Here is a 27582-nt window from a genome sequence, read left to right as displayed (position 1 = left end):
TTTGAGCTCAGATTCCCTTCTTAAAAGCTAACTTCTGAGACCACCCACACCCCATCCATCAACAGCACTGTTGGACAGGTAATCATACAGAACCAACATAGTACTGCATGCATGTAAGGGACCTATGGACTGGGACACCAATCAATGATATTAGAACAGAACTAGTACATAGCATCTCCCTCTTAAAACACAACAACCAGGAAAGAAGGCAAGGGGTGGGGGGAGAGCTGTTGAGGCCACAAATTCATATATTTACACTCCCTACATTGTTGCAGTTTCCATGGCTTGCACTTCAAGTTATGTCTGCTACAAAATTCACCCCCCACCCTCAGAAGTTGACACTGACCAAATGTATCACTGTGACCCTTCAAAGCTATCTATTAATTCAGATAAAAACTACTGGGTTAAGCATAAGTAATACAGGAGATAACATTCTGAAAGATTCTCACACAAATTAGGTGCAATTATTTCACTGAAAGTGAATGGCACTTTACAGTATTTCCTACAGCATAGAGACCAGGCCCTGAAAGACTCTGAAGGAATTCACACCAAATACACATTAACAACAGTAAAAACCATAAAAACCATGTAGATTCCAACATAAACTTATGAAGTATAAAGAAATAGGGAAGGTACACTTGGGCACAATTTCATGTTGGTGACTTTTTTGTTTTAATGTAAGCAGCTAACTTTAGAGCAGGTTATAAACCAAAAGGTTGCATATTCATTTACACATACCCACACACAAATCCAACAGTTACCACATGCTTAAATTTAACATTAGTGAGAAAAAACTTGTAGGTTTAGAACAAAACATCAGAAATTCAACACTGGAAAACTGATAACATCTGAAAGCATATGTAATACATAAATTAATGCTGTGCTAATATAGGTATGTGAACATCCTGAATCTTTGTTGCCAGCTCTAAGGAATCTGAAATATTTTTTCTATTCTAGTTTTAAAAAAAACAAACAAACGTCAAACCACACAACTTTTTAAAGTGCTTTCTGGGAGTGTACATTAAGAGCATAAGAACATAAGAGAAGCCATGTTGGATCAGGCCAATGGCTCATACAACACTCTGTCACACAGTGGCCAAAAAACATTAACTCCTTCCATAGTTTCTAATGTATAGCATTCTTCTGGATGTAAAGGAGAATAACTGGAACAATTCTGTGTGTTGAGTCTACACTACATCTAAAAATTTAGGCGCAGCTAAATGCTAGTTATATGCATTTTTATTATCTTTAAAAACTGCATATTATATTCAAGTAATGTACTTTGGTTTAATAATTTTAGTTTGGATGACACATTTTATGCAGCAGTTATGTCCCTTCACACTCTTTGGTAAACATCTCCAGCTAGGGTCAGACACTTGCGAGGCAGCAATCCCAATCCCCATGTGAGGTAGAAGAGCAAAAAAATTGCCCCTCTTCCCCACATATATGTAATGCAAGGAAGACAATATAGGAGTCTCCCACAGCTTAAATGGTCTGATAAACATCATCTTATGTGAGAATCTATACACCATGCATCCAGGCTAGAAGATGGCATACCTGGCTTGCATTACATTGTACGTGTTTGGAGGCAAAGGGGACAAATGGCTGGTTTTCTACCTAACAAGGGAGGAATGTTCTTCAGTGAGTGCCTGGACCAGAGCTCACATTTAGGTACATTTCAGACATTAGAAATTAAACTAGTATCTGAATGGACAATAACTTTCATTTTACCATGACAATATCAAACAGCAACATCCAATGCAATGGGCCATATTAAAATATGAACCCAGTTTAGTGATCTACTATAAAAGTTGGCTGAAGCCACATATTTAAAAAAAATTATTCTTATTCTTTATCACTGACCTTTGGTTGCTGATTCAATGCACTCTTACATGAAACTTACTAGTGCAAAACAATTTTTTGCTCAAGATTTAATGTATATGCAATACCCTTTTTGTTACTGCCATACAGAGCAACAACTAGCTCATTTTATACAGAATAACCATCTTGTCTTAGTATAACTTCAAACATGACAAATCTGTGTAAAACTTTCCAAACATAATATAATAAATTGTGAACTTTTATAAGCAGAAGAAATTAAAATTAAGATGCACTTGTTCAAAAATACTGAAAACACAACTGGTTCAGCTGAATGTGTCTTTTTGACAGTTTTTAGAACTCCATAAATTGTAAACCTATATATTTTATTGGCAACATTATATGGATAACATGGTAATAATCACATAGGTCTCTTCTACTGTGTGCACAATACTATACATGATTTCCCATGACATTTCTGAACCAGAAATAATTCCCATGTGTGAAACTTGTCATGGTTGAAGTGGTCATTAATTAAGCACATACAACAGAGTTCACCGTTATTTGTTTCTGTATAGCTACAGACATTCCATAGTTTTGCCACATTACCGAGGGCTACTTCAGTCATTACATTTTTGGTGCACATGTAAAACATTTTAAGTGTACATCTAAAGATGCAATATGTTCAAATGTGACAGAAAGCATGCCTCACAGGTACATCTGCCAGAAAGCTAAGACAGACTCTGGCTCTGTTGAGTGTACATCCTGTCAGCTTAGAAGTGCTTGCATTTAGGGTTCTGGAAAGCTGCATTATACTAAGATTTGGTGACCTGATAACTAACTACACCCAACTGCACAGTATTGGTACTAACTACAATAAATGAAAAATAAAAGCTTAACTGCTACAAGTCAGAAAAGAGCAAATATACGTATAACACTGAAAATTCTGTACTTTATTAGCACAAAAAAAGCTGTAACAAGGCACAGCAAGCAGGAATGAGGGAGACACGCACTTTGATAAATTGGTTAGTGTGGGCATACAAGTAAAACTTCTCATATATGTAGCTGCAGAGATTCCCTACCTCACAGTCACTGCCATGGAGACATAAGAACAAACTGTTAAGTAACTAGGAAGTCCTACTCATTGATACAAGATACATAAGCAAGAACAAGGGACTCCATACTCCAAAGTAAGTTTTAGTGCAAACACAGCTAGGACAAAACAGGTTGTGTTATGTCCAAGAGCCAAAAAAAGGGAAGCAAAACAGAGCAAATCTCAAAGCATTTTGCTCAAAGAGCACACAACCTACATATTACAAAGAAAGTGCTATACAGTTTACAAACACAACAGTACCTATTAAGGATGAAACTTTAGTTCTGATGCACTGCAAAGAGTGGAGGAGGGGGGAAGATGAGAAGGAGGACAGAATTTTAACTGTCCAACAGCTTGAAATCATAATTAAAGGAGCAGGTAACTGTTATAGTTTTTACTAGAGAATTAAAATACTGTTTGAACCATTTAAAATTAGCTAATATAAAGTTCCAATCTGGACACCTTAAACAAAATTCAGTTTAACAGCTATACCCAACAGCAGGAGCTAGGTTAGTAAGCAGTTACTTTAAAAACTTACCTGAACTAAATTTGCTTAAAATGTTTAAATGCAGGGGCATGTTGTTCAGGTAATTAACCATATAAATTAACTGATTAACACTGTCTTAACAGATTAATAAGATGGCCATGATTAAGCAGATTTTAAGAAGTTATTTTTAGTGGAAGGAGCCAGATCTAATTTTAGCAGAGCTGTTCCCCCTTTTCCATCTGAAGCTCTTCAAAAGTGTTTTACTTTTATAGAATGATTTTATTCATAGGCAAGATTTTGCATATTTCATTGATTAAATTATTGCACTAAGTGCAGCTAAACGATTATTCAGGTGACAGCAAAAAGCCTTTGGTTTTAAAAAAGAGCTAAAAGAATCCAATTGCCAAGTGTTTGTTAACAAGCAATAGATTTTTTTCCCATTTAAATGCAAGATATAAGGCAAGGTTTGCCTTGTTGCTCATGTTTTTTTCCATCTTAAAACTGCTTTAATCTAACAACTGACATAGGAGAAAGAACTGAATTTTGAAAAGATAATTTCTGCTGAAAAAGAAGCTAGACTGGAACATAGCTGCTGGTATCTTAATGCTCCAACAGCGTTCTTCATCCTCAAATTGAATGGAACATGTTAATGCCCAATAGCTGCCTCACTTAATAACTACAGCAACTGTGGTCAAAAGAATACATTTAGGAATTGGCAAATCATAATCTAAAAAGCTCACATTTAAAAACATACATTGTGTTCTGCATATTGTTTCAAGAGGTATTCACAATTAGCCTTGATTAATAACAGGCAGCATCTGACAATCTTAAAAATTCTATGCTTAAAGTACAATACTGCCCCCTTCAAAAGCACTAAGCACTGATGTGCTTACTGCAGTTACTGTAATGCACCCCCCTTCAAAAAACGAAACAAAACAAAAAATGCAGATTCTAGTGCGCTTACAAGGGACTCTGAAGTCCATTCATTTTGTCTTAATTGGTTCCCGCTCCAACCATCGCACTCGAACTTTTTGCTTATAGTGATATTCCTTTAGGAAGTCTTGTAACATTGCTGGCAAAGGGAGACAATCAATCCCATCGTATGTAGCGTACCTGCAGATTACTGCCCGGCAGATATACTGCAGACTAAAAGGGAAAGTCCTGTTTAGAGAAACAGTAAGCAATGGTTCAAAAAACATGCAAGAGCTAGGGTCTTTGTAGTGTTCCAGGAGTCCAGTAACAGTGGAGGAGTGAAACACACAAGGATCGTGAGCATCAAAACTGAAGTTGTGGTTCCATTGCTCAATGCGGGCATGTAGAGACCGGTTGTAACGGCGGAAGCTCACAGAGAAGAGGTAGTCTTCTTGAGCAGAGTCCCTGAGCAAAAAAGTGCCTTCAGGTTTTCCTTCCAGAAGTGCTTCAGCTTCATAGCGGTCCATTACACCCCAATAACATGGATTACCAGTAATTTGCAGTAAGTCTGGCACAAGGCAGTGTATGTAATCAATCTGAGTATGTACTTTCCAAGCTCCTTGTCTGCTGATGTGGCTATGGCTGTCTCCAGACATCTGCCGTTGCTTTTGTCTGCGTGACTGCAAGCAGAGGGTTGTGGTGTCTTCCTCTAGATCACAACTTCCCTGTGATGTCGAATTACAGTCTCCAGTTAGCTCAGACATGCCAGGGGCCAGCTTCGGCCCCAGTTTATATAATGGGTTAACTTGTGCAGTAGCTTCAAAAGTATGTATCTGAGCATTAGGAGGAGGATCAACCCCTTCCTCAATACTGAGCCTCCGTCTCTCTCTAAGCCTATCTTCTTCGTCTTCTGTGGAAGCCACAGAAGGATCAAATGCATCAAAAAGAGCTGAATGTGGGCTCACTGGGGCTGTATGCTGCTTAATTAGATGCCATTTTTGAGCCAGATCTGATCCAGCAGGGAAAGGGCATTTTTCTAGCATTAGTTCAGAAAGATGGATCTTTCTTTTATTAGAAAAGAGAGGTTTGGATTGTTTGCTGTAAGTTCTAACAGGGAAACATAAGCCAACAGTATCCTGCAGTCTCTGCCGTAAAGAACGGCTCCCTATGGTCCTGCTTGAGACACTATCTGTGTCATGAACTGAGCTTACACCATATCTCCTCTCCCTCCTTTGCAAGCGTGAACGGCCAAACCTTTTATCATTCTCCAAAGAACTCTGTGTTTTTGTAGAGCAGGAATGCTTCTTTTTCCCACCCCACGGTGCATGCCGTGAGTAAGAGTCCCTCCGTGCAAGTCTAGTTCCGGTGGCAACACCCAAATCATTTTCTTTCTCAATGCTTATTTCCACAATCTGTGGAATTTCAGTGGCGCAGTTTTGATTTTTTCTTGAAGAATTTCTTGAAGGATTTAAACTCAGTTGTAAAGAGACATCTCTTAAAGGGCTGCTTGGCTGCTGCTCAGTGGTATCAGGTACAAATACACTTTTATCTTTAACTGATGAACTATTGGAGTTCACATCTACGTTTTCATTTCGGTTTCCACTTTCAGGATTAAAGAGATTCTGGCATCGATATTTGAAGCTGTTCCACATCTTCCCCACTTTCCCCATGGATTAGATTACCTACATTTCAAAGACAGGAAGAAGACATTTTGAGACAGGTAACTTGATGAAATTAAAAAAAAATTGCAATATTGTGTTCTGAGCCTGGAGAAAATACACATAATGAAAAATTAGTTATTCATATTCCTTTAGAGGGTTGTGTCTAACAGAACTATTATATGTAGTTAAGGACAACTAAAAGGTAAAGGTAGTCCCCTGTGCAAGCACCAGTCAGTCGTCTTTGACTCTGGGGTGATGATGTTTTCACGTTTTCACAGCAGACTTTTTACGGGGTGGTTTGCCATTGCCTTCTCCAGTCATCTACACTTTCCCCCAGCAAGCTGGGTGCTCATTTTACTGACCTCAGAAGGATGGAAGGCTGAGTCAACCTGGAGCCAGTTACCTGAACCAGCTTCCACTGGGATTGAACTCAGGTCATGAGCAGAGGGCTCCGACTGCAGTACTGTAGCTTTACCACTACCAATACAATAATTAAATAAAAATATTAACTTTTTTTTAAAATGGAAGGTGGACACTCACACATATAAAAATCAAGTAGTCCTTAGGTGCTAACCACCCAAACTGAACCACTTAGGGTTTTAAAAGGTTTCAATTGATACCTTTTGATTTCTGCAAGCAAGAGGACAGTGTAAGTTCAGGAGATTTAATGGACTTTGGAAGCAAATATATGCAGGAACAACATTTTAGTGACAACTAATGTGTTTTACTTTCTGTTGAAATATTTGTTACATATGCTACAGAGCAGCAACTTCAGGTTTCCAATAAGACTACAATTAAAACAAAAATCCATTTAATAGCTTTAAGTATCAATAAGATCCCTTCTATTAATGTACCATGTCCGTCATATTTAGAATTCCATGACACTGGGATTTCCCCCTTTTTTATTTTGGAAAACAGAACAATTCTAAATGATGACCCACAAAGCAGTTGGTGATCCGAGGAGCTGGCTGATCATTTGAGCTGGCTGCCCGCTTCCCCACCCCCCCAGCTGCTGCTTAGCATCAAAAGACTACTAAATATACATCTGTTTTCTAATATTAGTTTTCCAGGTAAGCAATTTTTGGAGTTGTCATGAAAATGATATAACATTGTGATCAAAAAGACTTTGTTCTTTATCCCTACATCAGTTAGCCCTAACCTTAAATCATTCTTTTATGAATCTGCTCACTGTTAGTTATACACACACATCTATATAAATATATTTTACCAGTGCTGCTTCTGCATGGTCAGATGCACGGATTAGTATTCAAAGTGAGTACAGGATAAGCAAAGTATGGTCTGTTGCCCCTTTATTTGAGTCTTGTTCCTTCTTAGATGCATTTCCTGCTCCCCCTCTCCACTGTGAATCTTAAAACAAAAACTAGACTTGAACCTGGTTTTTTAATTTCTGCAGCTTCAAACTGATCCACTCTCCATACCCACTCCTCAGGCAGCCTCTTTTTCCTTGCTGTCCTCTGTCATGCACGCAGCCTGGCCATTACCAATCAATCATTACCAATCAATACAAATCAATAATATATAAATACTATCCCTGTGACTAAGCAGTTCTTCCTCCTACCATACAATGGCTGTCATTTTTCTTGACATTAGAGAGTTTAATTTTTGCAAAACGAACGCAAATGCCCCCCATTCACATAATTGGGTGATTCCCCACTAGGACTTTAATACTGGCTGAACCCTAATATTGGTTGAACCTTGTCCCTAAAATGACATTCTATACTAAACTCAGGTTCATCCCTGGTTTTAGCTCAGCTTATTTTTCATTTCTATACTAAAATGAGGTCACCCTGTGTCCCCCCCCCCCCCCCGCAAATCTGTCCTGGGTTATCACGATGCTGTTTGTAACAGGGTTTTCTCACTCCTTCACAGGTATCCCAGGTTATGTTAGTGTAGAAGCATAACTTGGTTATTCATTTTTTAGCCTCTGTTATCCCTCTGCCTACACTTTCACCAACCTATCACTTGTCAGCATGTGTAAGGTTTTATTTTGGTAGGAAGGTTCTATTATATATTTCCCCCTTGGTCTACATGAAGAGCACAACAGCTACTTTCTCTTCTTGCTAAGGACCTGGGTTGACAACACTGAAGTGAGGCTATAAAAACAAACAAGGAGTTGAAATCTATCCTAGCTCCTGAACAATTATACTTAAAAAATACACATTTTCAAATATGCATTTGCTTCATTAACACTTTAATTTTTAGGTGCACATTATTAACAAGTCCTCCTCCTGTTTAGCAAAGCAAGCTTAAAACTCTCCCTAATCAAGCTGCTGTAATTTTTAAGAAGGTTGCAGAGCCTGAATCTCTGCAACTGTGAGCCCATAATTTTCATCTACATTTATGAAAGCACAGGCAGACTAGACTTGACCGGGTGTGTTTGTGTGTGTCAACTCTCCTGGGTATTCTTTAAAAAAAGAACACAAAAAAAGGAAGTACAGAAGCAAATCCCCCTCCCCTCCTCTGTATAGTTGTTAGTTGTGCTACATTACTTTCAGCAGTCTCCCCCACCACCACTTTCTCTGCCTGTTGGCCAGTTTTCCCCCAGCACTTCAGTGCTACCCTCTAGCTCACTTCTGGTATTGGTGCTGGATTGAGAGAACAATCTTTCAATGGAATGAGTAGAGCAAGGTAACGAGGTGGTCATTTAGCTCTCTTCTCCCACCTGTGCAAGTTTACTTTGTAAAATAACGACGTTCATGAATCCCACTTTAGAATCAGGGCTTTTTTGTAGCAGGAACTCTTTTGCATATTAGGCCACACACCCCTAATGTAGCCAATCCTCCTGGAGCGTACAGGGCCTACTGTAAACTCCGGGAGGATTGGCTACATTAGGGGTGTGTGGCCTAATATGCAAAGGAGTTCCTGCTACAAAAAAAAGCCCTGGATATGATCAGCAGATACATGATTTAGACATGATCACTTAGTAAAAATTGTTTGTGTTACTTTATGCCCTATGAAAAAAGAGTCAGAAGTAAAATTTCAGTACAATACATACAGATTCAATGGGCAGGACCCATCCCACCAAGAAAGCAAGACTTCTCATGTCGTGGGAGACAACTGTTCAACTGAACCCTATCCTACTAATACAGAATTCAGAATGGCACTTTCATAATCAATATACCAATTACATTTCTATTTCTATTTTAAGAAAACTATTATTTTGAATAACTAAGACAAATAGGACTTCCCTCATTAATTTCTCCTTTATAGATATTTGTTGCTAAAATCAGGTCCCTGATGGGGAGAAGTATGTATAACACCACTTCTGCAAGATAGAGAAAACAGGTGACAACAATACAAAAAGCAGAGCCCCTAAAAACGACCATTGGTACTTACCATGAGGGGTCATTCTCCTCTGAGTACAAGAGGACATCTTGGATGCTTTCCACCATCTTGTCAGGGAGTCAGGAAATAGAATAATTCTTCTTCCTCTCCTTTGACCGTGGAGCACCCAGATCTCCTCAGTTGGGATACTCCGAGAAGCAGTTTCTAAACTATCAACCTTACTCAAAAGAATTAAACAGTAATAACAGTAATGACAGTAATAACAGATAATTTGCAACAAGCATAACAGAACTGTGAAGCAGCAAGAAAAAAATGAAATAGATATAGATATGGCAGAACAGACCCTAGTATGAGTGATACAGTGTGGTGGGCAAGATGTCCTCCTGTACTCAGAGGAGAATGACCCCTCACGGTAAGTACCAATGGTTGTTCTCCCTTTGAGTCGGAGGCCATCTTGGGTTCTCCTATAGCAGTAGATTAATGATTGGGTGGGGTATCGCTCTCCTCTAGGAACAGATGTTGTAGTACTTTTCTGCCAAATGCTGCTTCTGCTGAACTGTAAGCATTTAATTTGTAGTGATGAACAAAATTTGAAATAGAAGACCATGTTGCAGCCCTGCACACCTTGTCTACCGAAGCATATTTGTTAAAGGCTGTATTAGTTGCCGCGCTTCTGGCTGAATGTGCTGTAATCCCTCTGGGTACTTCTAATTTAATTGCCCTATATGCTTCAGTGATGCATTGCTTAATAGCATAGCTGATGGCTGGTGTTAACATCTTCTGTCCCAACCTAGGTTGATAAACATGGCATCTGCTTAACGTTGATAAACATGGCATCTGCCTTCCTAATTGGTTCAGTTCTGACTAGATACGCCTTCAGACAACGTCTAACATCTAAGTTGTGCCACATTTGCTCCCTTGGATGTTTAGGATCTGGGCAGTATGATGGTAAACGCAGTTCCTGCGAATTGTGAAACTTAGATACAATCTTGGGCTGAAAGGTAGGATCTGTACGGAGAACCACCTTGTCCTTGTGAAAAATACGAAGTTCTTTCTTTACCAATAAGGCATTAATTTCCGAGACCCTTCTTGCCGATGTGATCGCTATCAGAAATATGGTCTTCAAACGTAGCCATTTTAGAGAAATGTCCTGTAACAGTTCAAAAGGTGATTTTGTGAGCACGCACAGGACAGTGTGTAACCGCCATGTTGGAAATCTGTGAGTCTGTGGGGGGCATTTGAGTGTGGCCCCCTTCAAGAACCTCTGTACATGTGCGTGTCTGGAAACATCTTTTCCCTGTATCAGTCCCAATACCAATGACAAAGCTGCCACTTGTCTACGTAAAGTGGCTGGTTTGAATCCAGAATGAAGTCCATCTTGTAAGAATTCCAAAATGTACTGAATTGATGGATTTAGTGGATCCCTTGTCTTTCTGCGGCACCACCTATGAAAGGCCTTCCAGGTAGTATTGTAAATTCTGGTGGTGAACTCCTTCCTTGAGGCCAGTAGTGTGTTAGTAACCTCTGATGAGTATCCTAATTTTCAGAATGTAGACCGTTCAATTTCCACACGGTCAATTGCAGCCATTCTGGGTGTGGATGCTAAATTGGACCCTGTGTCAGCATGTCTGGAGATATCTCCAACCGTAGTGGCTGGGTGGTTGACAGTTTTTGAATAGACAAGAACCATGGGCGTCGTGACCACTACGGAGCTACTAGGATAACCCGTGCCTTCTGGTGTTGCACCTGACGAAGAAATCTTGATATCAGAATCGGAGGGAAGGCATATAATAGACCCTGGGGCCAAGTCACTGTCAGAGCATCCACTGCTGCTGCGGCGGGGTGAAAGAACCTGGTGTAAAATCTTGGTACTTGATAATTGTTGTGAGAAGCAAACAAGTCCACGACTGGTTGCCTGAACTGTTGAACTATCTGCTGGAATACCGACGACTTCAGTCTCCATTCTCCTGGTTGTATGGTCGTTCGGCTGAACCAATCTGCTTGGATGTTTACAATGCCCTTGATGTGTTCTGCTCTGATGGACAGGAGATGTTCTGCCCAGGTGAATAACGTCTTCGCTTCTCTGGCCAGAGCTGCAGATCTCGAACCCCCCTGATGATTCAGGTAAGATTTCGCCGCCACATTGTCTGTTCATACTAAAACGTGTTGCTTCTGTACTAGATCGGCAAAGAATAACAGAGCTAGATAGATCGCCCTTAATTCTAACACAATGATCGGAAATTGAGTCTCTGACGGTGACCAGCGACCCTGCGTTGGAATGTTGTCGAGTGTTGCTCCCCATCCTGACAGGCTGGCATCTGTGAACAGCTGTATCTCCCTGGGAAGGTAGTAGATTCTGCCTTGTCGGAGGTTGACATCCCTGGACCACCATTTCAGAGAGTGTTTGACCGCTAAGGAGATCTTGATCTGCGGATTCTGTTTTTCCATGATCTGGTATTGGTGGGGACGGAGGAAACTTTGTAAGGGTTTGGTATGTAGTCTGCCCCACTGAACCGCATCCATGTTTGAGATGAATAGTCCCATCAATTTGGCTAAAGTCAATAGTGGGGTGTGGATACTCCGGATAACAAGGTTCACAAGTTATTTGGTTTTCAGGATCTTGTCGTTTGGCAAAAAAAGCAATTTTTTTCGTGTATCTATGGTCATCTGCAGGTGCTCCAACAGTTGTGTTGGTTCTAGGACATTCTTGGATAGGTTTATGAGAAGCCTATGTTCCTGTAGACACCGGATAGTCGTTTGGACATCTGACAGGGTGTGACGGTAATGAATGGGTTAACCAGAAAACTAAGGACGCATAGAGCCTGCGTCAGGTGACCTGAGGGTGGGGGCCAGAGTGCTCGGAACTCTCAGAGGTGATTGACAGCTAACGGCTGTTAGTGTCTGACAGAGTCTGAGGGAGACTGCTGAAGAGAGCAGTTGGTCTGAGAAGGAGCTGAGACAGGAGCTGAGGAGAGTCTTCGAGAGAAGCAAAGCTCACTGTTCACTCTATTTAGACAGCCAAGGGGCTGTGTGTGACTAGAGAAGAGTCACAGTAAAAGACGTGAGAGGTCACAGACACGGATACACTTCTCTTAAGAGCTAAAGAGGTGGTTGAAGGAAAGATATGGGTCTAGAAGTCTGAAGGGCTGGGAGAAGAGACACCAGTCGACTTAAAAGACTTGGCACATTATACCCAAGAGGCCAACCCAGAATAGTGTTGGAGAGTGAAAGCTGTATGATCTGTGAAACCTGAGAGACCTAAGTGAACTTGCTATTATAAAGCCTGAACTACAAAGAAACTGTTAACTGCTTGAGATACAATATAGCCCATATATATATTTCCCACTCCCCAGTTGAAGACGGTGTGTGTACGTTAATAAATTTCTGTGGTTTACTCTAAAGTTCTCTGGTGCCAGTATATTGGGAAAGCTATCAAAGCTGCTGTGGTCCCCTACAAACTGAGTTTATATCCATCTGAAAGCAAAACAAAACCCCCGAAGAGACTAGTAGTGAGAAATCCATATTACACCCACCCCTTGAGTTCCATAGCCATGAGGTAAAATTTATTTATTTATATTTCGATTTATATCCCGCCCTTCCCACCGAGGTGGCTCAAGGCGGCTTACAACATATAAAACTTACACAGGTTTGGCTTAAAACAGTTAAATAACAACAGTTAAAACAATAATTTAGTAAAACGTAAAACATAAAAAGCAGCGGTCTATCAAAATGCATTCTAGCTCTATCCAAAAATTCTCAGTGTCAGTTAGTTGTTGTAGGCCAGCCGGAAGAGGACTGTCTTGCAGGCCCTGCGGAACTGCCCTAGGTCCCGCAGGGCCCTTACCTCTTCCGGCAGCTGGTTCCACCAGTAAGGCGCCGTTACCGAGAAGGCCCGATCCCTGGTGGGTTTCAGACGGGCCTCCTTTGGCCCGGGGATTACTAGCAGATTTTGCGAGCCCGATCTTAGTACTCTCTGGGGAACGTGTGGGGAGAGACGGTCCCTAACATAGGCAGGTCCTAGGCCATATAGGGCTTTAAAGGTAATGACCAGCACCTTGTACCGGACTCGGAATATTATTGGCAGCCAGTGCAGATCCCGAAGCCCCGGCCGAGCGTGCTCCCATCTAGGGAGCCCTAGTAGCAGCCGGGCGGCGGCATTCTGCACTAACTGCAATTTACGAGTTCGGCACAAGGGCAGTCCCATGTAGAGGGCATTACAGTAGTCCAACCTCAAGGTGACCGTAGCATGAATCACCGTTGCTAGGTCGTCGTGCTCCAGGAAAGGAGCCAGCTGCCTCGCCCGCCTAAGATGAAAAAATGCAGACTTGGCAGTGGCTGCTATCTGAGCCTCCATTGTTAATGAAGGCTCCAATAGTACCCCCAGACTTTTGACCCTGTGCGCTGCTGTCAATGGCGCCCCGGCAAAGACTGGTAGGGGGATTTCCCTTCCCGGGCCACAACGACCCAAGCAAAGGACCTCTGTCTTCGCCGGATTCAGCTTCAGCCCACTCAGCCTAAGCCACCCAGCCACCGCCTGTAGCGCCCGGTCCAAATTTTCTGGGGCGCAGGCAGGCCGGCCGTCCATAAGTAGATAGAGCTGGGTGTCATCAGCATACTGATGACAAATTTTAAAAGAACTGAGGCGGAAGAGGGGCTGGGGTAGCCATAAGCCGCATATAGAAGTCATCCAGTGAGACTGCGAGGCACGCTGTTATATAGGGCTTTCTGATGGGATGATGATCTGATCAAGAGGTCGTCTAGATATGGATGAATATGGACACCCTGCTGTCTGAGCAGAGCCACAACGTTCACCATCACCTTCGTGAAGACTCTGGGGGCTGTGGCTAAGCCGAAGGGAAGTGCCCTGAATTGGAAGTGTCTGTGCCCCATGCAGAACCGAAGGAAGTGCCAATGAGATAAAAGAATTGGAATGTGTAGGTAGGCTTCCGTGAGATCCAACAACGTGAGGAACTCCCCTGGTTGCAGAGCCTCTGTGATTGACTTTAGGGTCTCCATGCGAAAATGTTGGATGGTTGAACTTGTTGAGAAACTTTAGGTCGAGTATTGCTCTCCAGTCTCCCTTCTTCTTGGGTACAGTGAAGAATACTGAGTACACGCCTCGACCCCTCTGCTCTATGGGCACTTGTTCTATGGCACCGATTTCGAGAAGATGTGATATGGCTTTGTTCGTTATTGATCTCCTTGTAGAATCCTTTTGAATTGGGGATATCAGAAAGCGCTCCAGCAGGCTGCTTTTGAATTCTATTGCATAACCGCACAATACAATTTCGAATGTCCAACAGTCCGTCTGAGAAGCCTCCCAGACATTTCGGAAATGATGTAGTCTTCCCCCTACCAGAATTGAAGTCCAGTCACGCCTTGTTGAACTTCAGTTCCCGATCCTGCTTGTCTCTGCGTTCTGCGTTCTGTTTGGAGAATCTAGGATTATTGAATCTTTTTATGAAGGTCTGTCTTGGCTGATTCCAGGACAATCTTTTATTATCTGCGTAGGGTCTAGATCTGGCCAATGAGTGTGAAGAACGAAAGGGCTGGGTGTAAAAACCTCTTTTATCAGTTCTCCCAATGTTCTTTGGCATTGCCTTCTTTTTGTCTTTAGTTTCCACTAAAATTTTGTCTAAAGCACTGCCGAAGAGCTTTTCTCCTTGAAACGGGTAAGAGATCACAATTTGTTTGGAGTGATTGTCAGCCGGCCATGCTCTCAGCCATATACCTCTTATGGCAACTGCCCCTGAAGCTAAACCTCTGGAGCAAAAGGTGAGTGCATCTAAAGATGCATCAGCTGTGAACTCTGCTGCTTTAAGAAGCCTAGTGGTTCCCTCAATTAATTTCTTGTTGTTTTCCGGCAGTGGTTGTGCGAGTCTCCTAGCCCAGGCTATAGCTGCTCTAGAAACAACAGAGGATGCTGTACTTGCCTTTATTGCCATTGTCACTGCTTTGTGTGACCTCTTTAATGCCAGATCTATTTTCTTGTCTCAGTTGTCCCTGATGGCACCATGACCGTCCTCTGAAACTAACCCCGAGTTTTGAAGTGCCGTCACTGGGGCGTCAACTACTGGAACCTGTAACATTTCATTTGCAAAAACAGGTAAATCATATAACTTTTTCACCAACCCAGAAAATTGGTGATTGGAATTAGGTTTTTCCCATTCAGCTTTGAGTTGCCTCTCAAAGAATTGTGGAAATGGGAAAACCTTAGCAGTTGTGTGAGAGCCTGGAAAAAACTCCGTATTCCCAGTAGTTTTGTTCCTAGGATTAGTGTCAGTGCTGGTATTCTCCTCAGAGGATAGATCCTGGAGTGCCAGGGCTGCCATAACTCTGGCTAACAAATACTGATAATCGTCCGCTTTAAAACAACGAACCGACTGAGGTGGAACAAAGATATCCTCCACCTCCTCATCTGAAATAAAATTTCCTTGATCTTTGGATTGGGACTCCGCCTCTGACTGTGTCTTCTCTGAATCGTCCTCTAGTAATCTAGGGTCAGACATCTGCTTTCTGGCCGCCTTAGTTGGCCAAATGTCCTGTCTGGGCAAACTCTGACCTGTGCAATGCGAACGAGGAGGAGGGGAAGGAGATCTGGATCCCACTGACCCCATGCTAATAGCCCCTGATTGACAGGCATTGAATAATTCGGCCCTAACAGTCTGCTGAATCATGGTCATAAAATCATTAGAAAAAAGCCCCTTGGGGTTGGGTACATTACCACCCTGGCACATCAGGTCTGGATCCATCACAGAGGCTTGATCTGATAGGGGCTGGCCTCCTGGGTAGTCTCCTGGCTGGAGATTGGCAACCATGCCCTGTAGTGCAGTAGATGGCTCATGGCGCTGATAGGGCAAAATACGCGCCAAAACCGTGTCTTCAAAATGGCTGCCGTCAGTCGCTCGCTTCTGAGAAGCAGGAGCCTCAAGTGCGCCCAATGATGAGCCTGCACGTTTCTGCCCGCGGTGACCGGAGTCACTAGAGTGGGACACGTTGCCGGGAACTGCAGCAAGCTGCAAAGACATGCCAGCTCCGGAGTCCCTTCCCGAGGCGTCAGAATCAGGGCCGAGGGAAGGTGTGCCCTCCAAGAATTCGTCCCTGAAGCTTTCCATTGCTGCGGCTTGCGCCGCTCAGCGGAGAAGAAAGAAAAAAAAATCAACCACTTTGAAAATTAACTGCAGTATTGCTGCCTCCTCACAGATTGTGAGTGAAAGAGTTGGAATATAAGGTGAGAAGGAGGACAGGGCTAGAGGACTAAAGTTCAGGAAATAGTTAAAAGAAGTAAGATTAAAGGAAGAAGAGTTAGGTAACAGAAAAAAAGGTAAGTTGCTTCCTATCTTTTTGGAGCTAAACTAGCTAGTTGCTCTCCCTTTAGAGGCAGGAAAGAAACTGAGGAGATCTGGGTGCTCCAGGGTCAAAGTAGAGGAAGAAGAATTATTCTATTTCCTGCCTCCTGACAAGATGGTGGAAAGCACCCAAGATGGCCTCCGACTCAGAGGGAGAACAACATGTCCCTATTCAACTGATAGACACCACACAAAGCATCAGCACGTGGTGCAGCAGCAGAACTGTTCTCACCACTATGCTAAAAGGATGGTGAATTAACTAGTACATATATGGACAGAGTATAGAAGAAGATGACGACATTGGATTTATATTCCAATCTTCACTCTGAATCTCAGAGCAACTTACAATCTCCTTTATCTTCCTCCCCCACAACAAACACCCTGTGAGGTAGGTGGGGCTGAGAGAGCTGTCACAGAAGCTGGCCTTTCAAGGACAAGCTCTGCGTGAACTATAGCTGACCCAAAGCCATTCCAGCAGCTGCAAGTGGAGAAGTGGGGAATCAAACCCAGTTCTCCCAGATAAGAGTCCACACATCCACTACACTAAACTGGCTCTCAGGATAATAAGTTGTGCTCTTCCCTTGAGTAAAGAAGGCAGGTGAAATTCTGAGTCCAGTTCCCATGAAATATGGATCCTAAAACTGAACAGGGCTTCTGTGGAAAGGTTCAGAATTGAAGGCATAAAGTGAAAGTAGAGAGAGCAAGTTTTTAAAGTATAAAATAATTCTGGCAATATTTTGTTCTGCTTTAAACTTAGCCACATATATTCCAGATTTTTTTTTTAATGGTCAATGAGAACAGAGGGAGCTATTTCCAAAATGGTTTAAAAACTAATGTCTGTATGTCTTATCAGACACAAATCACTTAAGAGTTCAATATAGGCACCCAATTAAATATAAAACTTCTGACAAGGGAGCAGGATAACAGAGCAATTATGTTCATTTTTATGTTTTTTTCAAGATGGCAGTAAGACACTTTCTGGAAATTATAACTTTTCTTTCCAGAGTCCTCAGTGGCCAAAGCAATAAGCACTGAGAATTTGTTTCTTAAGCAGCTTGGGTGTCCGGTCAGATGACCAGTCTATTAACTTGTGACAGTAACTTCATAACACTTGAAAGCAAAGATATTAGTTTGGTTTTTTAAATGAGATGATTCTACAATGGCCATTGTTTTATTTCTAGGAGAAAAACATACTGAAAGACTTCCCAAACTACTGCTTGAGCAGTGATATCACTGAATCCTGAAGTTGAGAGCAATTTATGTTGTGGTTTCAGTTTCTTGAAGCGAATATGTGCAAATTCAGACATTTTGTAACTACACTTGAAGCAATGCTTGAGTTTTGTGCTAGACACCAGTAGAATATAAGGTTACAGTTTGCTCAAAGCTAGGATTCACTGAGATGCAAAGATTAAGTCCACTTCTCCCAGAACAGCGGAACAAGAAAATTCAAGGATGGAAGAAGCACTCTGCAGTCTATAGACTTGATATCAAAACTTACAGGACAACAGAAGTAGCCGTTTAAAGAGGTGCACCTGAGACCAAAGATCACATGGCAGACAGATGACGAAAAAGTTAATAGTTTAACACTGACCCTACACAAAGGTTGAACGCTAAAGGTTAGATTGCTGTTGTTTTAACAAGGACACATCTCTAACACCTTAAAAACAGAAAGTCCTAATGAGCTGTTAAACTGCCTACTGGAACTCCCCAACCCCTCTAAACAACCTAAAATCTGCCCACCACATTAAAGAATAAACTCCATTTGACAGTTAGAAAGCTGCCTAGCTTTATAGTTCCTATGGGCTAGGAAAGCAGTATAAAAATGTTTTAAATAATAAAACCCTCTTTTTTAAAGCAATCAGGTTAAAGGAAGATGGCCAGCTTTTGTAACTCTAATGGAGGATTACCATTTTTTTCTCTTTATCAGCCCAGAAGGACTATAGTGAAACCTGCATCAAAGGCATCTGTGATGGACTGAAGCAGTTAGCCTGGGTGAGTGGCAAAGCTCACTCTGATTTGCTGAGTCGCTTCCATGGAAACGGAATGTATTGATTGGAAGGAAGCTAGCAGTGGGGGAAATCACCTCACAGTTTAGTTCTGAAGGAATTCTGAAGGAGTTCAGTTATGGCAATCAACTTAGAAGGACCTGAGAACAGCTATCGGCTGAGTTCCTTGTGACAGAACTGATTTTGAGTTTCTGTCTGAGAAAGTTTAATTGACAGAAAAGGCAAAATCAGGCTCTTTCTGCAGAAGAAACTCTGAGTGGTGGCACCAGTGTGTCATTCTAGAGCAGAGGAAAACTGAAGGCTCTGCTGAGGAGATCTGTCAGTGCTTCAGGGCAGGCTCCTGGTTCAAATAAGAACACACAAACATACTGGGAGAGAGACTAGGTTCTTGTGGCCGAGAAGAAATCCCAGGAGACAGACAGGGACACTAGCTGTGTAGGATTGAGGGGCTTGTGTGATAGCACTCAAGGGTGTGAGTCCTGAGGTATTACGTCTGGAGTGTACCTGTATGCTAGTGATAGTGTCTGTGTGGGGATATTTCTGGCACAAGTCAGATAGTCCTCTGCGTGAAAGACAAAGAGTGTGTGACCCTTTTTATGATTTAGAAAGCCTGAGCAAAGGTTTTATAATCTTTCTCTGAATAAGAGTGTTTCTAGTTAGGGAAACTGCTTGCCTGTTTAGTATCTGTTAGTTTTATATATCTTCAGTCTGCCAGTAGTTTTTTATATTACTTCAACCTGCTAACATCTCTGGTGATTAGAGATCAACTGTTTAGCTGAACTTCAGCCTGCCAACATCTCTAGTGATTAGAGATCGTTTGTTTAGTAGATCTTTTGCCTCCCAACTGATTTGATTAATAACCAACCAATAGTTATTATTTCACCTTGCCTTCTGTAAATCAATAAATATACTTTTTATTTTGAATTTAAAAATGTCTGATGCTTAGTTATTTTCTGACAGGATTTTATTGTGGGCCTGAGGGACTGGGTGAAGGTGACAGAAAAATCCACAGTGGTAACTTCCCCCAAGCTGATCCTGACCATCCCTCACATCAATGTATATACTAGCCTCTGAATTCAGTAAAGAGATGGTGTGAGAGAAGGCTTTTAAAATCATGGCCTGGAATATTTTTCTTCCTCATCTCCATTTTTATTTTTTAACCTCAGACACACTTCTGTATCACTGTAACTGATCCTGATAAGAGTATTATGTGGAGTGTGGTTTGTTTTTTGATTTTGAATCAGTATGGCTACTAACAACATTTTCAAAAGCAAACAAAAATGCCAAACATGCTACGAATACAACAACAGCAGAAATGGTTAACACACCCTTCCCAATATTTGTAGGCTTCAGGAATTGTGTACTTCAAACTTCTTCACAAAACTCTTTGGAAGTGTATGATCTACCTGAAACTGTGTTCTTGGCTCTAGAAGAGAACGACCATTGGATACTTACCGTGAGGGGTCCTTCTCCTCTGAGGTCAAGAGGCCATCTTGTGGGTGATTCCCAACCCACCTGTAGGAAGGCAAGACTTCAAACTTCCTCTTCCTGTTGGGACTCACCCCAAGTCAGTTCAGTATTCCTAACAGCAGTAGAACCATAACTAAAACAAGTTATAAGAAGATGAAACCTTCAACATGAAAAAACAGGAAGGGAAGAATAACAATAGTTCCAGCTGGACAAAGAATAAGATACACAGAGAAAAGGTAAGAATCCTTCTGTACTTGTTTGATTTTTTTTTTTTTTGTACAGCGCATTTTAGAGAAAACTGACGACTGGGCGGGATCAAGATGGCCTCGACCTCAGAGGAGAAGGACCCCTCACAGTAAGTATCCAATGATCGTTCTCCCTCTGAGACAGAGGCCCTCTTGTGGGACATATAAGAACAGTGTCCCTAGATTGTGGGAGGGCGTCTATCATCATCTTCCTCCAAAATGTGTTGAAGCACCTTACGACCAAAAGCCGCATCCACTGAATCATACACGTTGATTTTGTAATGCCTCATGAACATGGAAATTGACGACCACGTGGCCACTTTACAGACTTCTTCCACCGAAGCTCTGCGCATAAAAGCCACACTGCTGGCTGCGTTGCGTACTGAATGTGCCATCAGGCCAGAAGGAACCGGAATCTTTTGTAAGCTTTGTAAGCTTCTGTGATGCATTGCTTGAGAACCTTGCTGATAGCTGCATTTGACATTTTTTTACCCATATGAGGGGGCAAAAGGTTGACAAACAAGGAGTCTGTTCTACGAATGCTCTGTGTCCTCTGAATATAGCATTTCAAGGCTCGTCGTACATCTAGGGTGTGCCAGATTCTCTCCTTAGGATGAACGGGCTTCAGACAAAATGAGAGCAGATTGATCTCCTAGGATCTGTGAAAGGCCGTGTTGACCTTAGGGCAAAAAGTCAGATCGGTCCTCAAGACAACTTTCTCTTTGTGAAAGATACAAAATTGCTTCTATACTGACAAGGCCTCCAATTCTAAAACTCGTCTGGCAGAAGTTACTGCGACTAGAAAAACTGTTTTCATGCGAAGGAAGGCCATGGAGATAGACTGAATGGGTTCAAACAGATGTTTGGTCAGGGCTGTGAGAACAGTGTTCAGTATCCATGTCAGAAAATGATGGATCTGAGGAGGAAGCGATAGGGCTGCTCCTCTGATAAAACAGGAAATGTAAGGATGAGATGACTAACCGGAATGACGATCTTGGGAAAGGACCAAAGAAAGGGCTGCCATCTGGCACCTTAGTGTCGCTGCCTTAAGGCCTGAATTGAGACCATCCTGGAGGAACTGTAAGATGAACCTAATCTCTGGACGAAGAGGATCCACTTGCTTTCTCCTACACCAGTGGACGAAGGCTTTCCAGGTTGTGTTGTAAATTCTCACTGTGGAAGGTCTCCTTGAGGCAAGAATGGTATTGACTACCTGAGGAGAATACCCTGACTGAAGCAATTTCGACCTTTCAATTGCCATGCGGTCGAGTTGAGCCACTCTGGACGCGGATGGAAGAACGGACCCTGTTGCAAGAGATCTGCTGAAACGGGTAGAATCATGGGCTGTTGTGCTGACATCTCCTGCAGTTCTGTGAACCATGGGTGGCAAGGCCAGTGTGGCGCTACTACAATCACCTCTGCTTTCAGGTCTCGGATTTTCCTAAGTAGGCAAGGTAGGAGCGGAGTCAGCGGGAAGGCGAAGCAACATCCCCGTGGCTGTCACGGCATCCGTATCCTCCACTCAAGGATGGTAAAATCGAGTGAAGAAGCGGGGAAGTTTGTGATTGTACGGAGAAGCGAAAAGGTCAACTAGGAGTAGACTGAAGCGATCCACTATCAGCTGAAAAACCCTGCTGTTGATCGATCATTTGCCCTGTCGAATTTGTTGATGACTGAGCCAGTCCGTCTCGATATTGAGGACTCCGCCTGGATGGACTGAAGGTGAATTTGAGTCCATGACAGAAGCTGACAAGCTTCTCTGTGTAGGTTGTTTGACCTGGAACCTCCTTGGCGATTGATGTAGGCCTTGGCTGAAATGTTGTCTGTTCTGACTAAAACATGGCAGTTCCTGACCTGACGTTGAAAGTGATGCAAGGCCCGACCTACAGCTCTCAACTCCAACAAGTTGATGGGTAACTTGGACTCCTTCATGGTCCAGAGACCCTGGGCAAACTGGTTCTGACGTGTGTCCCCCCAGCCCGTAAGACTGGCATCTGTGAAGATTTGGATCTGATCTTTGATCTAGAAGTGTTTCCCTTTAGTAAGATTTTTCAACCTTGTCCACCAACGCAAGCTGGTCTTTATTTTCAGAGGCACCCTTATTTGCAAATCCGACTTCTTGGAAATCTGAAGCTGGTAAGGAAGTAGAAAGTTTTGAAGCGGTCGAGCATGAAACCTGGCCCAATATATCACATCTAACGTGGCTATCATCGTCCCCTGTAGAGAAGCAAGAGACATCAAGGACGATTGATGACTCCCGATTACCAAGGACGCAGTTTCCTTGATCTTTTGCTCCTTGTCCGTCGGGAGGAACAGACGTTGCAACCTGGTATCTTTAACCACCTCCAGATGTTGTAGCTTGTAGGTGGGTACCAAGGAGCTCTTCTGGACGTTGAGCACTAACCCAAATTCTTGCATATGTTGAATAGTTTGTTCCATGACCTGAATGGACTTCTCGAGAGAGAGAGAGCCCTGAGAAGAATATCGTCCAGAAAAGGATGTATCAGGATGCCCTGCTCCCGAAGGGGAACAATAACATTGATCAGGACCTTGGTGAAGATGCAAGGAGCAGAAGCTAGGCCGAATGGAAGGGCTCTGTACTGGTAGTAGTGGTCACCATAGTTAAATTGAAGAAACTTCCGATGTCCTGAAAAGATTGGAATGTGACGGTAAGCCTCTGTTAAGTCTATTGATGTTAATAACTCCTGGGGCTGAAGTGCCTACGCTATGGCGCATAGTGTCTCCATCCGAAAAGCCTTGTAACTCACAAACATGTTGAGGAATTTTAAGTCCAGAATTGCTCTCCAGTCCCCTGATCGCTTTGGCACGGTGAAGAAGATTGAATAAACACCTTGATTGTATTCTGATGGGGGAACTGGCTCGATGGCTGCTATGTCTAGTAAATGCTGAATGGCTTGTAAAGTTGTGAGGCGCTTTTCTGTGGACTTGTGATCCGGTGATGGACAAAACGAGACGCTGGTATAGTCTGCAAGTCTATCTTGTATCCGTTGGTGACAATTTCCTTGCACCAGGCGTCTGCTGTTGAGGATTCCCATTGGTGTCGAAAGTGAAGCAGATGTGTCCCAACGGGAAGAAGGGCGTAGTCATGGTTTGGTGCCCTTCTGGTTTCTCTCTGGTCTATCGGGCTGCTTAGCTCCGGCTCTGTAGAATTTGGAGAAACCAGGGTGACAAAAGGACTGCCTGGAGTTGTTCCATGATGGTCTTTTGGAATCCTGTCGAAAACGTGAAAGGGTATGCTGTGAATGAAAAGACGACGTAGAAGGTTGATATGAAGATTGTCCGTCTTGATGCTGTATAAACTTGGACATTGCCTTCTTCTTATCCCTGGTCTCGACTAAGATCTTATCCAGAGCTGGACCGAAAAGTCTCCCCCCATGGAAGGGATATGGCATCACAATATTCTTAGAGGAGGTGTCTGCTGACCACGCTCTTAGCCAAATAGAACGTCTAGCCGCTGCTAACGAAAAAATAGCTCTGGAAGCAAACCCCATAGTATCTAGCGTAGAGTCAGCCAGAAAAGACATGGCCCTTAAGATGCAATTTGCACCTTCCATGGAACGATGATCCTCCTGGGGTAGCCTCCCAATAAGCTTGCGGATCTGTACTATAGCTGCTCTGGCCACCAAGGATCAAACTGCCGAAGCTTTGAGCGCCATTGCCGCAGCTTCGTGAGTTCTGCAAAGAACAAATTCCGCTTTTTTATCAATATTGTCCTTCAGGACCCCATGGCCATCCTCAGAGACTCATTAGTAAAGGAATAAAGCTGATACACTTTCTTTTGAAACCCTGGGTATTGCTTATTAGCTAGTGGTCTCTTCCACTCCGCTCTCATTAGCCTTTCAAAATAAGCTGGGAAGGGAAAGGCCTTGGCATATGGAAGCCCTCTTTGGAATAAACTCCATGTCTCCCTCCTTGTGCTTGTCCATGGACTTCATCTCCTCCTCTTCCTCAATGTCAAGATCATCATGGAGATCCAAAGCAGTGAGGGTCCTAACTAGCAGATATTGTAGGTCCTCCGCCTTGAAAAATCTCTGCACTGGTTCTGGGACTGCTATATCTGGGTCCTCGTCCGAGGAAAGTTCACCCTCTTCCCTGTCACTGGGTGTCTGAAGTAAGGGGGACCCTCTGTGAGGGAAAGGGGATCAAGAGGAGGATGCGGAGGGGGACCTATTGGATCTGGTCCTCTTTCTATGGAAGGAGCCCATCTCATCCCGCATATCACATAGCATAGCAAGGAATTATTGAGGGAGAAGCATGGGAATGAGATCTCCTGGCTGGGGATTTTCAAACTGGCTGAGTCGCAAGTAAAGCGGCTCGTTCCTTCCCCCTCACTTGCATTGTTGCTACTTAAGCGGGCCCCCGCGGTGCTCATTCTCGGGTCGCTACGCTCATCGCCTCTGCTGGATGAGAAGGAAGACTCTGCCGGCCCGAAGCCATCAGCCTCGTCTCAGTGACGGAGCGTCCATTTCTGGCGCACTCTTTGCACGCTGCGAAATGGCGGCTCCGACGGGGAGTCCCACGCAAGCCTCTGCTGGGTCTTGCCAGCTCCCTTTGAGTTCGCTGGTCCGGAGGTGAGGTTCTGACCCTCACCCTCCGATAGGAATCCATCGTCCTCTTCTCAGTATGTTTTCTAGCGGTCTTAATCCTCCTCTGTGAGGAAAAAAGAGCGTCAAAAAATGGCGGCCAGGGAGCCGAAGCCTGCATCTGACTGAAGGAAAGGAATGAAGAGTGAGGAGAGAAAGACAGGTACCAGAAGGCTAGTTAAGGAAAAAGCAGGAATAGAGCAGTAAAGAGGATAATTGAATAGAGATAAGAATTTGTAAACTACTAAGGTAATAGGCACGGCCTATAACTAGGTGCTCTCCCTACTGAGGCAGGAAATGAACTGACTTGGGGTCCCAACAGGAAGAGGAAGTTTAATAATAATAAATAATAATTTTTTTATTTCTATCCCGCCCTCCCCGCCGAAGCAGGTTCAGGGCGGCTCACAGCATAAAATACACATTACATCAGTTTACATTATAAAAACATGGTTAAAACAGTTATAAATTATTAAAATTAACATAACAATATGGCGTTATAAACATTAGATTTCGTAAACATCAGATAATAAAAACATTTCCAGCAGCATACCTAGCTTTGTTACTAAAGTTAGTCCTGCCTCCCTACAAGTGGGTTGAGAATCACCCACAAGGTGGCCTCTGCCTCAGAGGGAGAAAGCTGTTGGTGAGTCACTCTAATGTTCAGGGTGGTGAGAACCAGAGAGGGTTGTGAGGAACTCCAAAGGGATCTGTTGAGGCTGGGTGAGTGGGCGTCAACGTGGCAGATGCGGTTCAATGTGGCCAAGTGCAAAGTAAAGCACATTGGGGCCAAGAATCCCAGCTACAAATACAAGTTGATGGGGTGTGAACTGGCAGAGACTGCCGAAGAGAGAGATCTTGGGGTCATGGTAGATAATTCACTGAAAACGTCAAGACAGTGTGCGTTTGCAATAAAAAAGGCCAACGCCATGCTGGGAATTATTAGGAAGGGAATTGAAAACAAATCAGCCAGTATCATAATGCCCCTGTATAAATCGATGGTGCGGTCTCATTTGGAGTACTGTGTGCAGTTCTGGTCGCTGCACCTCAAAAAGGATATTATAGCATTGGAGAAAGTCCAGAAAAGGGCAACTAGAATGATTAAAGGGCTGGAACACTTTCCCTATGAAGAAAGGTTGAAACGCTTGGGGCTCTTTAGCTTGGAGAAACGTCGACTGCGGGGTGACATGATAGAGGTTTTCAAGATAATGCATGGGATGGAGAAAGTAGAGAAAGAAATACTTTCTCCCTTTCTCACAAAACAAGAACTCGTGGGCATTCCATGAAATTGCTGAGCAGTCAGGTTAAAACGGATAAAAGGAAGTACTTCTTCACCCAAAGGGTGATTAACATGTGGAATTCACTGCCACAGGAGGTGGTGGCGGCCACAAGCATAGCCACCTTCAAGAGGAGGTTAGATAAAAATATGGAGCAGAGGTCCATCAGTGGCTATTAGCCACAGTGTGTGTGTGTGTGTGTGTGTGTGTGTGTGTGTATATATATATATATATATATATATAATTTGGCCGCTGTGTGACACAGAATGTTGGACTGGATGGGCCATTGGCCTGATCTAACATGGCTTCTCTTATGTTCTTATGTTTTTTGTACTGCTATGTTTAAGTTTCCTACCTTGTAATCTACCACTGCTAAAATAAAAACAGGTGGGCAGTCATTCAGCTACAAGCAAAGTATGGCAGCCCTTTAAATAACCTCTTAGTGTCAGCAGTGACTTTTGAGGGGAAATATTTTCTGGTGCACTCATGTGCAAAGTACATTAAGGCCCTGTTCACACAGCATGTTGAGTCCGTGTTAAACTGACCCAGTCCTGTTCCGAAAATCTTTGTTCTGGATATTATTGATCAGACTGCCATGCTGCAATTTGAATCACTCCGCGGTGAAACAGTCTTCTGCCGTCCACACGATGGCACCATGCAGTTCTTTTTTCTCCACTTTTATGTGCATGCATGCACATGCGCATAGGTTAAAACATTATGTGGTTATGCAGTTATGTGAATATCGCTAAGTAGTAAAAAAAAAATGGCGGCCGTAAACCAGGTGTCTGAGGCTCCTTTTGCTCCGGGACAGTCTTCAGACATCCGGAAGTTGGTCGAGAACTATCCAGATGGGAAAACTACGAGGTGAAACCGGAGAACTCAAAAAACACCACAAAGGAGCAGGTAACAAAATACTTTGGTTCTGAGAAGGATTGAGGAGGGGGCTACTACGGGTTAATACTGGGACACAGATGTTGCTGTCTGATCAGCCACTTTTAATCCGATATGAAACAGCAGCAACAACTGATTATACTGTGCGTCTGAACAGCCCCTAAGAGTATGTTGCCTTACTATTAGGCATGTCTGCATATTTCAAGTACACTGCATGAAACAGATTTAAAAAGTGCCTTAGGTGCCTGTAGCTTATCCACTAACTTTGTACTGTACAGTACACCAATATATACATGCATACAACTATTGACACCTGAAGACACAACTGCTGTGCAGAAGATCACCATTCTCTTCTATAGAAGCAAAAGGGAGGAGGAGAATAAAGAATCTGTTAGCTTCAAAAAGGTAACTGCGTCAAAACAGGAGCTTCTCTGGATAGCTGACTGTGTGGCCAAACTATATGCAA

The 27582-nt window shown here is 43.0% G+C and overlaps 1 protein-coding gene across 2 annotated transcripts in view; it reads right to left on the bottom strand.

The window, feature by feature from the left end:
* Nucleotides 1-2750: 2750 nt before the first annotated feature.
* The window catches only part of SOCS5 (suppressor of cytokine signaling 5), a 40100-nt gene continuing 15268 nt past the window's right edge, over nt 2751-27582 (bottom strand). For both annotated transcript variants that reach the window (XM_060247839.1, XM_060247848.1), the window contains exon 2: nt 2751-5992. In XM_060247839.1, coding sequence (XP_060103822.1) covers nt 4382-5980 — 1599 coding nt within the window. In that variant the 5' untranslated portion in view covers nt 5981-5992 and the 3' untranslated portion in view covers nt 2751-4381. The remainder of the gene's footprint in view (nt 5993-27582) is intronic.

The sequence above is a fragment of the Heteronotia binoei genome, chromosome 1 (assembly GCF_032191835.1).
Source record: "Heteronotia binoei isolate CCM8104 ecotype False Entrance Well chromosome 1, APGP_CSIRO_Hbin_v1, whole genome shotgun sequence".
In the NCBI taxonomy this organism is placed as follows: Eukaryota; Metazoa; Chordata; class Lepidosauria; order Squamata; family Gekkonidae; genus Heteronotia; species Heteronotia binoei.
This window is presented reverse-complemented; position numbering and strand designations above follow the sequence as displayed.